This window comes from Apostichopus japonicus, chromosome 2 (genome assembly GCF_037975245.1).
Source record: "Apostichopus japonicus isolate 1M-3 chromosome 2, ASM3797524v1, whole genome shotgun sequence".
NCBI lineage: Eukaryota > Metazoa > Echinodermata > Holothuroidea > Aspidochirotida > Stichopodidae > Apostichopus > Apostichopus japonicus.
This window is the reverse complement of record NC_092562.1, coordinates 2,751,436-2,768,506: the sequence shown is the minus strand read 5'-3', so window position 1 is coordinate 2,768,506 and position 17,071 is coordinate 2,751,436. Positions and strand designations below refer to the sequence as shown.

General features: G+C 37.2%; 3 protein-coding genes across 8 annotated transcripts in view; 1 reads left to right on the top strand and 2 right to left on the bottom strand.

The window, feature by feature from the left end:
• LOC139974132 (protein patched homolog 1-like) overlaps positions 1–3,772 on the bottom strand; it is a 100,204-nt gene extending 96,432 nt beyond the window's left edge. The window contains exon 1 of the mRNA XM_071981073.1: positions 2,325–3,772. Coding sequence (XP_071837174.1) covers positions 2,325–2,375 — 51 coding nt within the window. The 5' untranslated portion in view covers positions 2,376–3,772. The remainder of the gene's footprint in view (positions 1–2,324) is intronic.
• Positions 3,773–10,484: 6,712 nt separating this feature from the next.
• LOC139974125 (dynein light chain Tctex-type protein 2B-like) lies at positions 10,485–13,507 on the top strand. Its single transcript, XM_071981063.1, has 2 exons — positions 10,485–10,775; positions 11,995–13,507. Exon 2 carries the CDS (start codon positions 12,020–12,022, stop codon positions 12,590–12,592), a length of 573 nt encoding a protein of 190 aa, XP_071837164.1. The 5' UTR covers positions 10,485–10,775; positions 11,995–12,019; the 3' UTR covers positions 12,593–13,507.
• Positions 13,508–14,016: 509 nt separating this feature from the next.
• The window catches only part of LOC139974089 (sperm flagellar protein 2-like), a 45,314-nt gene continuing 42,259 nt past the window's right edge, over positions 14,017–17,071 (bottom strand). For all 6 annotated transcript variants that reach the window (XM_071981011.1, XM_071981024.1, XM_071981039.1 and 3 more), the window contains 3 exons: positions 16,577–16,705; positions 15,479–15,685; positions 14,017–14,811 (listed from right to left, as the gene is read on the bottom strand). In XM_071981011.1, the coding sequence (XP_071837112.1) occupies positions 14,740–14,811; positions 15,479–15,685; positions 16,577–16,705 (408 nt within the window). In that variant the 3' untranslated portion in view covers positions 14,017–14,739. The remainder of the gene's footprint in view (positions 14,812–15,478; positions 15,686–16,576; positions 16,706–17,071) is intronic.

The window sequence follows — 17,071 nt, the reverse complement described above, 5'->3', positions numbered from 1 at the left end:
TTTTAGTAGTCATAAAGATGAATTTACTACGATCCAAAAGCTAGGTGACATACATCCCGGAAGAAGTAATATATATTACCTGGCATCATGAACTGACATCAAACTATATAGGAGAGAGGGGGATAGATGCAAAAAATATATATATAGTTTGGTGTTGAAATCAACCAACGGCAAGGCTATACATTATAAAACCATTGTTGAATCAGGACCAAACTTTTTGATCCCTATAATTTTCCACCTCATTCTTTTACTTCAACCCCTCCCCCTCCCACCAGCTATTCTGGTTTAGTTGATACGTTTTGACCAATTTTCTCTAAGTATATAGGTGCAATAACATTGTGATTAATCGAACTAAGTTCTACACAGTATAATAGAGGGGTTTTACAGTGCGAAGTTTACTGAGCGGGCGAATTAAGAACTTCACTGTCACCTTCAACATGTCAGTAGATTACAGAGAATATCTATCCGCGATGTCACTATGTATCATGTATGTATCGTAATAATAATGCAACACGGCGGGAGGTTATCATGAGATATCGTATACCGGTGATATTGTTAACTTAGAACTTCTACAATATGACAGAAGATTGCAGCTACTAATACTATCGTCCGGTGTCATCCGGCCCGTAGCCTGGAATTCTGAGTAGGAAGGGGCACCAACACTTCGGGGGGGGGGTGCCAACAATTGAAGAAGTGGCGCAATACTCGTATCCTGCAACTTGTGTATTTTTTGTACACACGAATGTGGCACAGATGTGGGTGGGGTGGGGTAGGGGTGGGGGTGGGGAAGCAACCTACACGTAGGTTTGAGGAAACAAGCTTCTTATTAAAATTTATTTTTATACAACATGAAGGTAATTATTTCAGTATGTATCGTTCCGGTGACAATACATCGCCGTGTTACGTCACGCAAATAGTTTACCTGCACGGTTTAATTACCGCAGGTGTCATTCTATTTGTATAGTACGGTATTTGTACAAAATGGCGGTACTATATATGCAGCAGATATTACCCAGTGTGATTCGGTTTACTAATGCATAATTTCCGAAATATGACGGTATCTTTTTTTTTCAAAAGTACACAGTACTAAGATCACATTACAGTATCCTAGTACTTTTAGTACAATATAGTACTAGTAGTAAAGTATACAGAACCGCATACTACAGTATACAACCAGGGTCGAGTTGGTACTCCTGGTACAATATAGCACTCAAAGTGATAAAGTACACCACCAGAAATAGTAGAGTGTAGTATATAATAGCGGTACATATGGAACTGATACAACAATTCTACTAGAAAAAAAGTGTTATAAGATTTCGAAAACACAAACCATAGACAGGTCTTCACAACCTCTTAGCCTATATATTCACGTACATCATGTTGTGTACTTAATATTCAGTAAACACGATAGCCTTTGTATAGTGTTAATAATCATTACTATATTGTTTAAATTATGCACTACGTGTTAAGTTTATATGTAGGCCTATATGTATAGGCTACGTTATGTATACATTATATCTTCCACGTGTAGTATGTAGTAGTATCATACCTTAGCATGTTAGTATACCGTTTCGTGTTAACTAAGTATATTATATACTATATGTATGTACATTACACATTATTTTGGTTATGTGTCGTCATATAATATATGTTTCGTCAAGTTTCGCAATTTATTTTAATTTTATGCGAGACACTTTGCGATTCAACATATCGCGAGGCGCAGTATACGTTTTACTGTCTTGTAACATCGGTACGACAGTTGTAAGTTTCACTTTATTTATTGGATACGAGACTTCATTCGGGGAATTCCCGTCAGGCTACACGCTTCTTTATAACACCCTTTCCTTGGAATGTCCTCAACGGATCTTTTAGAACCTATACGTACAGTTCTAACTCTAAGCATTATGTATCTCCTGCTTTATATATATACAGTTGTACCTACTACAAAAGATTGAAATATACGTGTTAAATCTGCCAACGTTATAAGCAATCGTAATACCGCTTTAATTTACATAGTATATCCGTGTAGCAAAGTTCATAGTATAAACGTGTAGCAAAGTTCATACGGCCCTTTAAACGTTATAACGACAATAAGTGAACGCTACACCGCACTTAGATACGAGAGTAAGCATATTGAAAACGTTTTGTAATTCGATACACCAGTCAGCATACTGTTAAAAACTGCATGCTGTAAGGCAGTCGATATACGACAGCGTAAGCATAAAATAAAACTGCTTGTACTTAGCCTAAACGGTAAGCATATATACTACCGGTATATATATATACTCCTTTAACTTTCCTCACAACTTGTAACTTATACTCACCTGTTTGATAAAATGGAAGCCTCCCCAATTGAATACATTCTCAAGATGCATATTGAATCCAGCTTAGTATAGCTTTCGAGTATCCTCTCTGATTTACCGCACGGAAAGTTGGAAAAGAAAAACTTGGCGAGAATTCAGTTTGATGTCTAGATAAGAGCGGGTTAAAATATCCTTAACAAGACTATCACTGTAAATCCTGCATACGAGGTTCAAGCTCAATTTCCACCTTCAGGATGAGAACTATAATATCAAACCGAGAAGATATGGCCAGTTGCGGTAACGTATTAGGCCTCTGAAAAAAGTATTTTTATAAGGACCAAGAGCTTCCTCGTATTACTGCTCAGTAACTTATGTCGGGCTGTTATTCGGCTCAATCCACCATAAAATGTGAAGTTGTTTAATCCGAGTAATTCTAAATAATACTCAGTTCGCCATGGTTATAATTGAACAAACACTGGAAGTTCTGGTAGTGAATGTACATCCCCCCAAAAATATCAACTGAATTCAATTATAAGCATTTTTAACTATTTTTTCCTCAAAAAGAACGATATAATACTCATTTTATCAATGACGTAATGAACGGTTAAATGTTTCCTCTTTTGATTGAGTGATCGATTTTCGCATCTTGAAAAAACTCTGTCTGTGGTCACATTCACAATTGACACGGGAAATATCACTTAAAACACGGAATATATTTACACTAACGGTAACTATAAACAAGATTAGAGTAATATATTTTAATCCCAACTTAAAAGAAAGAAAGAAGAAGTCCAATCCGCGTGTGTAAGAGTGTAAATCCTTTCTCCAAATTCTCGACAACAACAACAACAACAAAAATGGCCCCAAAATTTTCGAAGAGAACTTAAATTGGGTCTGGTCGGCAAGAGAAGAAACAGCAGGACTCCAATCGAATTAATCGACTTTTCATGAGACTCCGTTTATGACAAGCCTCCACATCATTTTGGCAAGGCACAAGAAGAAGAAAAAATATATATAGAGTAGAGAATAAGAAGAAGAAGGGGAAAAAAGAAAGTCCCAGAAATGATTTACGTGCCAGTTATATTTCATGTCGGCACGATATTAAAAGAAAAAATTCCAAGGTGCAAAATAACTTTCCTGGTGGTATAGAGAGTGGACAGAAAGAATTTGCGAATGATTCCACGTAGAACTACCCCGTTACGCTAAAACCCCTGAACTGACAGAATGGCCTATCACTGAGAAGAACGGCGTTATACACGATGTTGGTCTATATGCTATCCGTAACGAAGACATTGACCTTCTCCTGGGCAGACAGTAAATCCGAGGATCTCACAACCTCTGACGAAGAGAACACCCACGAAGCCAGGGCTTTCCACGGTCTTGATGGTCGAATGCTGTGACATATATTTGGGTGGCAATTAATTACAACGTGTTAGGCTTGGTTGATTTCAGACTGGCATATGGGACTGCATGTTGTGTTTGGTTCGTTTATTCATATATATAGCTGCCCTATACATATTCAACTATTGAGTAGCCGGCTTAAAGCTTTCAGCTCCATGCATCCACCCCACCCCCCCCCCTCACCCACCCGCCCTGCATGCCGTGGTTTGCTATTCAGAGGAACCGGTGATATATATTTATTCACATATATATATATATATATATATTATTCAGACAGGATACATTACGATGCACGAAGAGAGAACAAAAAATGGCATCCCAAGAAACTGTTGCTATGTTCATCAGTTCAGCATCACTGCAGGGAGTTGCAGCAGAGGTGATGGGTAAAACTGGACACGTGTTTGCAATGTCTGGAATGCAGCAGCAGCTCAATTCACTTGTGTTCTATTTTTATGTACAATAGGTCTTTACAAGAGTAAAAAAAGGACGGGTAGTTGAGTTAAGCAAGTGGTGAACGGGAATGCATCTGTACAGAGAGCAGAACTGGTATGTTGTCAGGTTCTGTCAAAACAGCGGCCTCTAGTTATAATTCACATAGAATGCTGACTTCTTCTATATATATATATGATATATACATCAGTGAATGTGAGGGCGTACTTTTTATTGGCTATTTGTTATGGACATCAAGGGGTAATGTCTATATTTCATTGGCATTTCCCAGAGAGAAACAAACTCATAAACATGGTTTGTATTTATATGTTTCTCTGCCCACAACCAGTTTTACTTTGAAAAAAAAATATATAGGTTACACTGACCGTGCTTGCAAGATAAACAAAAAATTTAAAAGATATTAAAAGCGTCCTTGCGCATAATTTACAAGATGAAAGTGCCCGGTTAAGATGTCTATGTCAATCCACTTTAAGCAAGCCCAACATGACGCCACAGACTCATATCTCCAGATGTACGAATCTTCATTTACATATTGCATAAGGCTCAGCTACTAGACAGAACGTAACGTGCCCAGGTGAACTAATCTTAAAGGTGATAGTAGGCCCTACCGTTGTTCCCTGCGGAGACAATTAACTATACATAGCCCACACGAACCGCCCTGTTCCACGTGGAATACCTAACCAGTTACCCAACTACCATTAACAATGACAACCTAAGTCCTATAACCAATTTCTCTACCACATAGCAGAGCCTGACTCTTTATTTATAAAATCTTACGGGATGACAATAATGATAATAATAATAATAATAATAGGCAGAATATATAGTCTTGATATGTCATAGTCAAAGAAATAGTCAAATTTGAGTTCTTGTAACGTTTTAATATTTTATTATGTATTTTCAAGATATTTAATATGAACATTTTGTGACTGCTTTTGTTCAAACGAGTATATAACTACACTTCTTCATTGCAGGCCTAAATGTTAATATAAATTCATTTTGGTACAATTTGCTGAAACATTTACCAAAACATGATTTTTGAAGTTATCGAGTTTTGTACTGCATCTGATAAACTGACACAGATTTGCTCTATGTTAGATATACTCACCCAGTCCATTTCATTGATGAGCTTCAAACGTTTCAAATAGTGAGGGGTATATTTTTTCCAAAACTTTAAAGTGGTGAAGATATGCAAATCTGGACTGATTGCAGGTTTTTTTTGTTGTCTATATAACAGTATCAACCTTTCCTTCTTTCTTTTCATTTTTTTTTTGGTACTTAAAGCAGCTTTCTGAGTTGGAATTGATCAATTTGTCAATACCAGTCCATAGTAAAATCCGATAGCCAAAGTAACACATTAGTTTGTTTTGTCAAGTTTTATATCAAGTGCATGGTGAATCAAAACGTAACCATATTTGAAAATTTGCTTTTACATATATGTGTGATAATATTTAGGCCTTCTATGAAAAGTGTCCGGTAAAAGAAATGTTGAATATTAAAAATCAAATTCATTATTTTTTTAGTCAATTACATTGATTTGGGTAAAAAAATATATATTCAGAAGGACGTTCTAGTTTGGGCATTTGCAATGTTACATTAAGAATTACTCATTTCTTTTGTTAAAAAATGTCCGACCGAACTAAAAAAAAACAACAACCTTTGCTTCTTTAAAGTGAGCTTTTACGCTTGTCGGGCTTGTAGAAATTTACTAAATAGCACCAGGTGTGTGTCTGTATGCAGTAAGGAAATGGGCTGAGGATGGGTCACGCATACTTAAGCGTAGGACAGTACAATTGAGCGAAATTCTAATAACAAATGCCTCTCAAGGAGTCAGTAAGACAAACCACCTAGTTTGAAGCCCCCCCCGCCCCCCCCCCCAAAAAAATCGACACTTGAAATTAAACGTCTGGCTAGAATCATCTTTCACACTTTCCAACTAAATCATGCCAGATCGAACGAGTTCTGTATAGGAATACTAACAAACAGCGTTACCTTCAATAAAAAAACTAAACTAGGCCTAATTGCTATGTTCCGTTTGTTGTGTTTACTAGATGGCTTGTTATTATTATATACTTTTCCAGCTGGTCATTACTATATACTTGGAACGAGAGCCGCAGTTACACACCCAGAGGTAAATGGGTTTTAAAAGTTCATAAACTTTCATGTACACAGTCGAGAATATTTTCTGCTACCCTTCTCTTTTTCTTCTTCTTCATCTCCGAGGAAGAAATTTCAAGACCTACCACATAGAATATGTTTTGTGTGAACCGAAATGAAAACACCGAACATCACGTACCATACACTAGCTGAGTTATTAGGGCGGGTCTTCGCGGTTGGAGGCGAAAGTCATCGGGGTGAAAAGTTGTTTACCCTCCGCAAAACCGATTGAAATTACAAAGAATATTTCTGAAGTTCTCCTGATGCCCAAACTTTATAGCCGGTCCGTTGAGCATGCGCACAAGTAGTAAGTGATGAAAGGCCTGTGCGCCTAGTCATGTATACATATATATATATATGTATATATATATATATTTATATATATATATATATATATATATATATATATATATATATATATATATATATATAGTCTTTATATAATTGAACTCGTAGTGAGTTGAAAAATATATATATTTAGGCCTATTTATATATATATATATATATATATATATATATATATATATATATATATATATATATATATATATATATATATAGTTATTATTACACCCCGACACATACATTCACGGAATAGTTTTTTTGGGTTACTGTGAGTGAACCTAGTCTTTCCATTACTCAAATTTTCCTCTCTCTTTTCTTTGCCAAAAAAGTGCTAATTTCATTTCATATATATATGCTGTATGCGGCTGCGTGCGTGAACTATTCCATATTATTTACCATACGCGAGCGAGTCCATCAGCTCTGTCAAACTATGTCGGAGATGGAATCTCTTGAAGTACGCCCTCAATTAAACGCTCCGACTGCTGTAAACTGTGCCTCGGGAAACAGGTTAAGCGTACGCACATATTCTGTTATTATAGGGAGGTGTAGGGGGTTCATCCGTCGGGGGGAAATGGTTCAGTTTGATTTTTTTATTCGGCCGAATAAGAATTAGACCACTGCTATGGGTGTACACCCCAACCCACCCCTTCTTAAACCCCACGAAACATCAAGAGTATGTATCGCACAACCTTACGTCTAGTTCTTATAATATATCTATTTGATAGTCAAAATATACATCAGGATCCACCATTTAACGTCTAAACTTGTAATTGTTCTCTGAGAAAGACCACTGTTAAACACGAGAGTTGGATATTAAGACCCCCCCCCCCTCCCACACGCCATTCACATTTGAAACCATGTGCTGACCCCCAAAGTCCTCTTAACATAAGAGTTGGCGTCAGCGATCGCAGGACGACAACCGGCCCCTCCCTACCTCCTTTATAAATCCTTGATTCGCCTGCTATCCCGTCCATCAATGTTGATTCCCCTACCTATATCAGGTGGGGGTGGGGGGGGTTAGAATCCCCCACACAAATATTCACCATTGAAACCCTGTGCACTCTACTAGACGAGACAGCGATATTAGTCGCGTGAAAGTACCGTTATTATAGAGAGTCGTTAAAGGTTGGAAGTTTCTCATACTACAATCCACATAGTCTTGAATCAGAGTTATACAAATTACGGTACCAAGGTACGAAAATAGGACGCTTGAATATTTTAAATATTTTCGGTCCTTTTCTTTTATGGGCACACAATGAACCACCTGGACAGAAAGTGTATATTATTATTATTTTTTTCCAAAGAATGCTCTTAGAGGTGGATTATGTCCAGTCATTCCTGACTTTTCTGACCCATGCGAGAGAGGGCCCCTGCAGTAGAAGTTGGTTTGTTTATTCTAACCCTATATATATATATATATATATATATATATACGTTTTCATCACAGTCTTTCTATGTCACTATTAACACGGACAGATTTTTTCAGCTTTTATTATTCAGCTTTTGGGAGTTCCTTACAGCCGACTGGTGTGCGTATAAACCCAACTACAAATTACAACAGAGTTTTATTTTCAAGAAGGATGATCGACTTAAAACTAACATTGAATTATATATGTCTAGTCAAATTGAGAGTTCCCTGCTTTAGATATATTTATAGTCGAAGCATCTAAACTTCCAGTCGGGAGGACCACCAGACTTATACCCCCTCCTAATATCGGAGTTGTTGGCTTCAACGACCCTGCGACAACACCCCTCCTTTATAAGATCATGGATCCACCTCATGCCCTCCTATAATAGCTGATACCCCTACCTTAGTCAGTTAGGAGAAAATTAGCTTACCCCCCCCCCAACCCATCCCAACACCACTAAAATTATGATATCATGTGCACGCCACTGAACTTTTTATTTTCGACAGAATGTAGTGGAGTTAGCCTTTATTGTGTATATATATATATTGATTTGTTCTTACTGCTTGGTAATTTACAGGAATATACCAGTGGTAGTGAACGTGACACTTTCATGGAACCCACTAACATTTATCACGAAAGATTTACATATGGTTGACCGAAAGATGATATATTGTTACCAAACCCCTCGATCATAAACCCAAGACTTGGATCACCGTAGGTGGTCTGTCATGTTCTTCAAAATCGTTATTTTCCCTCTGTTTTAAAATCTTGTTCTGTATTTTTCCTTGAAATTTAATACAATAGGAATGTTTACGTAGAGGTCAATGCACTCTGAATTCAGGCTCCATTAAATTCATTTTGGGAGGTACCGTATATAAGCCTATATATTTATTATTTTGTATTTGTGGAAACACCATTGATACTCTTTTGACATGAAGATGTCGATTTATTGGCTTTTACCAGTGAAATAATAAAAAATAAAAACTTTTCCAAAAGTTAGCTTATTTATATCTATAATCCAGAGTGGCTTTTCGTTCACTCGTGCAGAAAATTCACACTTTTCTTGAATAGGTCAGCTTTGATCACCGGCATATTCTTGAAACATTTTGCAAAATAACTGAAGAATCACTCACCTTCCAGATGTTTGTGTGTTTAACAATTTCTAACAAGAAATATATATACATTTTAGCCTATCTTTTGTCTCAGAAAGCAATTTGACATTTCGCGGAAAATTGACGAACCGTTCGTTATAGCATATTAATGAATATATTGCGTGGCACGGAGATAGGGGAGTCATGGAGATGAGAAAGTTAAATTTATGCACAGCATTGTCAGGGCACAATGCACTGGACATATTCATGGCTTTTGCTGTAGGACAAAAGAAGCAAAAGCCATTAGTCCATCATCATCATGGATAATGATAATATTACATGATCGGCAGCTTTTCATTCATTTAACCTGAATCTGTTGCTAGGGAGAACACAGTGAACACCTTACCCTAAGCTGACCTCAGGGAGGTAGGAAGCTTCTAAAATGTGGGGGAGGGGGCACAACATAAGAGGGGCACTTTTTCATTCCACAACCACCACTCGTTATGCTATAAACCGATACACACCGGCCATATCACTTAAATATATATGATGTGTTAGTATGCTATCAATACTATTTATTGAGATTATTTATTGTTAACCGTGCTACAAAATGATATGGGATGCCATTTTCAAAATAGCATGTACAGACTAAGAATATAAAAAATAATTAATTAAAATAAAATATTAAACTTAACAAAGGCTTAAGATATCCAAAAGACAGTTCTTCATCAAAGGGGCACATTTTATTTGCCAGTATGGCACATTTGCTATTTTGGAAAAGTGGGGGGGGACACTTTCCCGGGTGCCCCCGGCTCCTACCCCCCCTGGCTGACCCACATAGTACGGTATGGGTTTTAATCATAACGCAACTTGCTTAATTACTCGTCCTGCAAGAAACACACACACAGACGCACGCATCCTCACTCCCTTAGAAATGCCAGTCGACGATTTTAGATGCATGGTAGCCTATTCTGCTCTGGTTGTATTGTATGCCTACCTATTTATCGTATGTAGGCCTATATTATTCACGAGATTGTGAAACTTCGCTTCATTCTTCAATCAATTTCAACCCCTTTTTAGTCCCAAAATAGCGGGCCATAGGTCTCGAAAACTACCAAGGGAAAAAGGCATAATACGAGTCAATAGACTGAGAAGTAAGTTAATTTGACTTAATTTCTAATCCTATTAAACTACCCCTCTTGAGACTTGCACTCTTTCCACCTTTCTTATTACACAATGGAAAGAAAAAGGCGGCCTCACAGAAAGAAACACAAATACAAAAAGGGTTTTAGAAGGATTATTTTGCTGCTTCTACTTGGAATGTCTCAGGTGCATACTTAGTCGGTTGTCAAGTTCATAGACGGACCTAAATAAAAACTAGGCCTGTTGCAGAGTGAATGGACTTTAATGATTCAGGAATACGTGGAGTGTATTTTATGATACTCTTGCAATCGGTTGACAAACGGAACTATTTGTAACAACACTTTGAACATTACGGAAGTTTTTACACCGTTCTCCACAAGATAGGGGACCCCTTGTATATTTTGTGCACAAGGATACAAGCTTAGCCAGAGGACTTGAAAAAAGGGGCCGTTACAGTACACTGTTGGACTTGAATGGTGAGTAAAAGGCCGCATCTGCCAATAACGATGTGTGCATGCAATGACTCAATTGATCTTAACACAAATTCTAAAGCTTGGAGTCCCGTGTAACCCGGGATACCAAAACAAGCAAGCAATGATTTTACTGTTCAACATTTTAGCTTGCAGCCTTAAATGCATAAGTCAGGTACAAAATGTGTTTTTCGCTGATTTCGCTTGAAAAACAAATTGCAATTTAGTTTGCTTTCAGTAGGTGCCCGAAGTTTCAAAAAAATATTTGATTGCGGGGGGGGGGGGTGGGGGTGGGGGGCTGCAGCCCCCAGCTCTCCTACGCCTATGTTACTCATGCATCCATATACATATTTATTCAAGTTGTAACGGAGACTGATAGCACCTCATCTTCAATAACGTTAGATGCATATATCCGGTTCTCATTCAGATGTAAATTAATCGTACCTCTGACAGATTTTGAAAACCTGCTAAGCATGCAAGTTGCAATGTTAATAAAAATGACAGACGTTATTATAGCCGGAGTTAAATATCGTGAAAATAGATAACGACTGGAAGTTAATTCAGGAACATTATGATATTAATTCATCGAATTCATCAAAGTGCTAGACTCATCTTAAATGTCAGACCAGGAAGATGTCAAATATGATGAATTCTGGTCAATATTTGGACCATTAATTAGGTCAAACGCAAGTAGTCTAATAACTGAATAACCAAAATGCAAAAATGCATTGTGGTTTCGATCATGTAACATGAGCAGTTTTCTTCATGAATCTGATGTAATGTATAGTGAGGGTGTACATGTTTACAAGGGTTTCACGATTTGACCTCTGATGACCCTAATTGACCTTTGACCTGCACCAAAAATAATATGCTTCTTTAACTCAATGTGGTACTTCTACACACTAAATTAAAGGTCGGCCCAAGCTTCCAGTATTGAGATATCGTGTTCACAAGGTTGACCTTTGAACTCCACCAAAAAACGAAAGGGTTCTAGTACTCAATGTGATACTTCTAGACACTAGCTATTAACTTGGTCTGACCTTCCCTTCTTGAGATATCGTGTTTACAAGCTGGGCCTCACAAACGCACTCACACACACACATATACGCCATCATGAATGCATAGGTTACGATTATCATCAAAACCCCAAAAAAATCTCAAACTTGTGTATGTGTTCCTACCCGCTGAGCTTGACTATTTGCGTTCTTGATTTTTTCCCTTTTAGATATTTGTGCCGAGTTGGTTAACCCATGGAACAAACAAGCCACACTCTTACACGCGTGGATAGATCGCCGGTTACCACTGATCCTCGATCCCGTCCCGTGTCTTCCCATTCCAAGTATCTCGCTACCGCGGCCTCGGATCAGTCGGGCAAAGATGTTACGGATACAAACAGGAATCGAAGAATCCCAGATATGAACTTGCAGAAAAGAAATCCTGAACCGATGTCCCTGAGATGGCCGAAGATGGAGAACACGTATAAACTTGGACCGGACACAGAGATACAGTTCCGGGAATCGAGAGTTAAGAAAGCTGTCGAAAGTCTCTTGGATGTCAAGATGACAGATATGACCTATGACCCCGTGACTTTGTCTAAGATGACGTCAGAATTGAGTGATGCGGTTTTGTCTCGGATCAAGACGTTGGGTTTCAAACGACACAAGTTTGTCGTCCATGTTGCCATGGGTAACGTCCAGGGACAAGGGCTCCACGTGGTCAGCAGGTGCTTGAGCGACGATAAAACTGACGGTCACGTGACAGTGAAATATCGGAACAAGGAACTCTATGCTTTAGTAATTGTTTACGCCATCTATTTCGAATGAGATGTGACGTCATCGTCCCGAATGCTGATTGGTCGAAGACAGTTTCTCGCAGTACCATGCTGTGGTTATGGTGAAGTCATTTACAACCACACTACCTAGGTGTCAATCGTTTTTGTGGTGTTTATATTTGTTTTATGTATTTTGTTCCTTATCTTTTCTTTTTTGCCTCTCTCTTTGAACTCTGATGCCGAAATATAATTCGGCGAATCGAAAGTACGGACGATCGTTGAGAGTCAAAAGTATGTATTATGAATATTAAGAAATGATGTAGATAATCATCTTCACTCACTAGCTTCCAGTTTATATCGATTTCTAATGTTCTATATGCCCCAACACCAAGATGTTTTAAAGAATTGTAAAATTTTGTTCATTATATTACAATTTGTTTACATTTTTTATGAAAACTTCAACGAAGAGACAAAGAGAAAATTAAAATGGATCAAAGAAAAATTAAAATAAAGTAGAAACAAAAGAAAAGAACACAATCAAGTTTAGTTCAGTGCTACATTGGTAAATGCCAGATGGAGATTTAAATGTTGATATTGCCCTCAAATATGCTAGAATATGCTAGAAAGTCAGAAAACGGTCACCTAAGCTCAAATTTCATCACACAGTTCACTACCAGTCACTATAATAGTAAATTTATATGAGACAAAATATTTAATCGTCAATTTAATAATCCTCAATAGGGCATGGGATTATATTGGAAGATCAAAGTCTCTCACTAAAAACATTAAAACAACTGCCAGCTATTCTGAGCATGCCATAATTTAGGGACACATTTACTGATCACCTTTAAGAATTAGTTATTTATGAAAACTTTGAAAGAAACAAAACAGCAAAGTTAAAGTTATCAGGGTGTACATAGTTTTATTTGATGAAATTTACTGAATACAACGACCACTCCAAACTTGACGGACGGAAATTTATTTGAATCATTTTCTACAAGAAATTGAACTGTAAACTTTTCTCTACAAAACACAGCACATCAGCAACTTGCAAAATATTATTTCCATTGAATTCAATCAAAATAAAGGTGATGAATAATAAAAAATATGTCATATTTAAACTTTAGATGGAATGAAAACTTTTTGAGGAACTTTCAAGGTGATATTTTGGAATATTTATATGAACATGTGGGGAATATTTTTGAATATTTCGAAAGTACCCACAGGAAAAAATAGCATTGTCTTTGGTTGAAAAACTGTTTTTAAAATCGTAGATGGAATTGTTCTGTTTATACTTATGAATTCTTTTCACCTAGGTGTAACAATCGCAAGTCGAGGTCCCATTTTTTCACAGTTACCAAAACATATTTACAAATTGGCTAGAAATTTCTCAAAAATAGAATAAACTGTTTATTTATAATATAATTCTCTGCCTAATACAGTAAATGCTTGTAACATTTTGTCTCTTTATGCCTGTTTTTTTCAAGTTCATACACTTGAACATGTTTAATTAAAAGTTAATTACACATCTCATATTAAAATAGTTATCTTTGTGTAACATGTAGTTTTGGACTTCTAACTGGATGGGATCTTGACTTGTCTTAAATGCTTTCTCCGTTTGTTTAATTGATGGCACAACGTATCTAATTAATCATCTTCCTAATTTACTAATTACCTTTTTGAGTGTAACTCGCACATCAAGAAAGATAATCCTTTCTTTACGTAGATCTTCAATTAAATCTCTCTGGGAACATTTTATGAGTAAATAAAAACTAGAAATGAATAGAGCCAAAGAAAGCGGAAAAAAAAAAAAAACATCACAAGAAAAAAATGATAAATTTGTGAAAGACCAAATAACAGAAATAATGGCACAAAAAGGTAAATTAGGAACGGACCCAATTTAGTTTGAGGACATTTGCTACGATAAAATACTATCACTAGAAACTTATTGTAAGGCAAACTTTTATTCATCAAAAACTGAAGTTAAACACAAGGTCGTGCAAAATTCTCAGCCACACCGCTACAGAGTGAGGCATTTTTATGAATGCTGTAAAAATGAACAGAAATCATTTAAGGTATGTTACCAGAGTTTATTTTCTTTTTGAATGTGGGTGGTCTCTCGTCACACAGCTGTGGCTGTGTAAATGTAAATATATTAAGTCTTTGCCTGGTACATTGGGATTAAGCAGTGCCAGCTGATTACGACATGGTACTCTGTGCGTCTGTCTCCACCAGCTGCGGTACCTGGATGGTAAATACCGATCTAAAATCCTGAGGGTAAATGAATGAGTGAAAGATAGAAATTAAGGGCCGTGTTAAATACCCCCCCCCCAAAAAAAACAAAATGAGACTTCTCAAGTTGTTGAAGGTCTTGGTGAAAATTAGGTCAAGACAAATTTAGAAAGAAGAGTGATTGGAAAGAATAAAAAAAAAAATGGTTTGAGGGGTAACAAGGAGGTGGCAACATTCAAGCCTTTCTAACATCCATTTCTATTCTGTAGAAAATACCACAAGACTACAGGCAATTAGGTTGTAGAATTTGATGAACAATCTAATAGCGGTGTTGATTTTAGAGTGGCACAAAGGTATGCTCATATCTTTTTTTGGGGGAGGGGGGGGGAGGAGTAAGTAACAGCATTTGAAACAATGCACTCATCTTTAAGTTCAGAATATTTCAGTTTGCTACTCTGACATTAAATCAAATTTGTGAGCTACGTGTAACATATCTGTTTACCTGAAGACAGTCGACTTATCCCTACAGTGGGAGAAATATCCCACTTCCCTCGTGGGGAGGTATTCCCTTATCCCGACAGTAGGAGAAATATCCCACTTCACTCGTGGGGGGTATTCCCTTATCCCGACAGTGGGAGAAATATCCCACTTCCCTCGTGGGGAGGTATTCCCTTTACAGAATGCTAACAAAATGTGCGTTCCTTACCGGTGCTTTAAATCTGTTGCTGAGAGACAGGCAGTCGAGAATGATCGGATGTCCAAACAGAGTGAAGAACGGTACGGGTTGGAGGGCTTGGCTTCCGAGTTCCTTGTAGACGCCGGAGATCCGTTCAAAGGAGAAGGTATCCTCCGGGTCTGTTGTGACACTGAACCGATGGCTGTCTCCAAGAGACGGCTGTCCGTGGTGGAACACCTGAGGGGTGATGGGATAACACTGCTGATGAAGCATACCTATTTGCGATATTGTATTTCGCCTAAAACTTGCTTCATACGGAAGCTTCCTTTGTTAGATTTGTATTCAATTATTTTTTTTTAAACAGAATTTGCTTCTAATATCCCAAACTAATATATATGTCATTAGGTTGACTAGATATGTTGAATACTAACTTAAGGAAGGATGAAAAAAATTCTGATATGCTTCAGTACATGATGTATATAACATGAAACATGATTGTTTTTACATTCATGTGAAGTAAATAAATAAAGAACGATATTAAAATACAAAAAGAATCCAGGATGGTGTCTTTTGTCTTTGATCACCTGCAATCGTATGTTGGGTTAAAAACTTGACAAAAATTTCTGATGTGGTTTGGCAGGTGATATAATATGACATGAGAATTGTCTTGATGATAATATTATTAGTAATAAAACTCTTCAATCAGTTCAGGACCCCCCAAAAAATGAAAGTCATCTTAAAGGAGTATGTCTTAGTTTGATCATTTCAACTTTATTTGGGTAAAACCTTGATGGAAGTTGGTCGTCACATGCTTAATGCTCCTTTAATCTGATATTTGTCGAGAAGCATAGAAGTCCCGTACATCATTTGGATGAATGGAAACCCCATGACTGTTGCCAGGTAGAATAATTCTGATGATTGGGTTATTTCATAATTGAAGTGCATCAGAGTACATCAGAATGGTGATCAATTGATTTGTTGTTGGCCAAAATTAGACTGCTGAAAAAAATACCGTTTGTTGTAAAATAAATGTGGATAAGAAGAGGGGAATTTTTTTTTTTATAACAGTGCTACCTCTTTGAAGGACACACCTGGGTCCGGAAACTAACAAACTAAATTACAACTAACCTTAACCAATGCATCGATAGGAACGAGGGCCTTGGTGGCACTGGCTGGGATGCCTTCCTCTGGTGGACCCAGAGTGGTGTTAATAACATTTGGAGATTGTTCATCCTCTTCTGAGACAGGATCAGCTATCTGTTATCAAATAAAAAGAACATTAAAACTGTAATAATACGAAGGCTCAATCCCCCAGAAAACATCAGACTTAATACTACATTTTCAGACTATGAGTGTTCGGTGTCTGATGGGCACACATGACCTAAACCTACAATTTCTGGTTATGTGTGTTTGAAAGACTCATAACTTAAACCTCAGGTTACTAAATATGTGGTACTTGTCGGTCACCTCTCTTAAATAAACATTTCAAGCTACGAAGTGTGTTTCATGGACAACTGATCACAAACAAGCGATTCAGGCTATAGGATATTACATTACCACATCACCATCATGCAGTATGATATATATTAATACTGACACATTTGACCACGATGTAGAATGTAT

Coding starts and splice junctions, on each gene's coding strand:
- LOC139974125 (XM_071981063.1), top strand. CDS start 12,020: ATGGAACAAACAAGCCACACTCTTACACGCGTGGATAGATCGCCGGTT.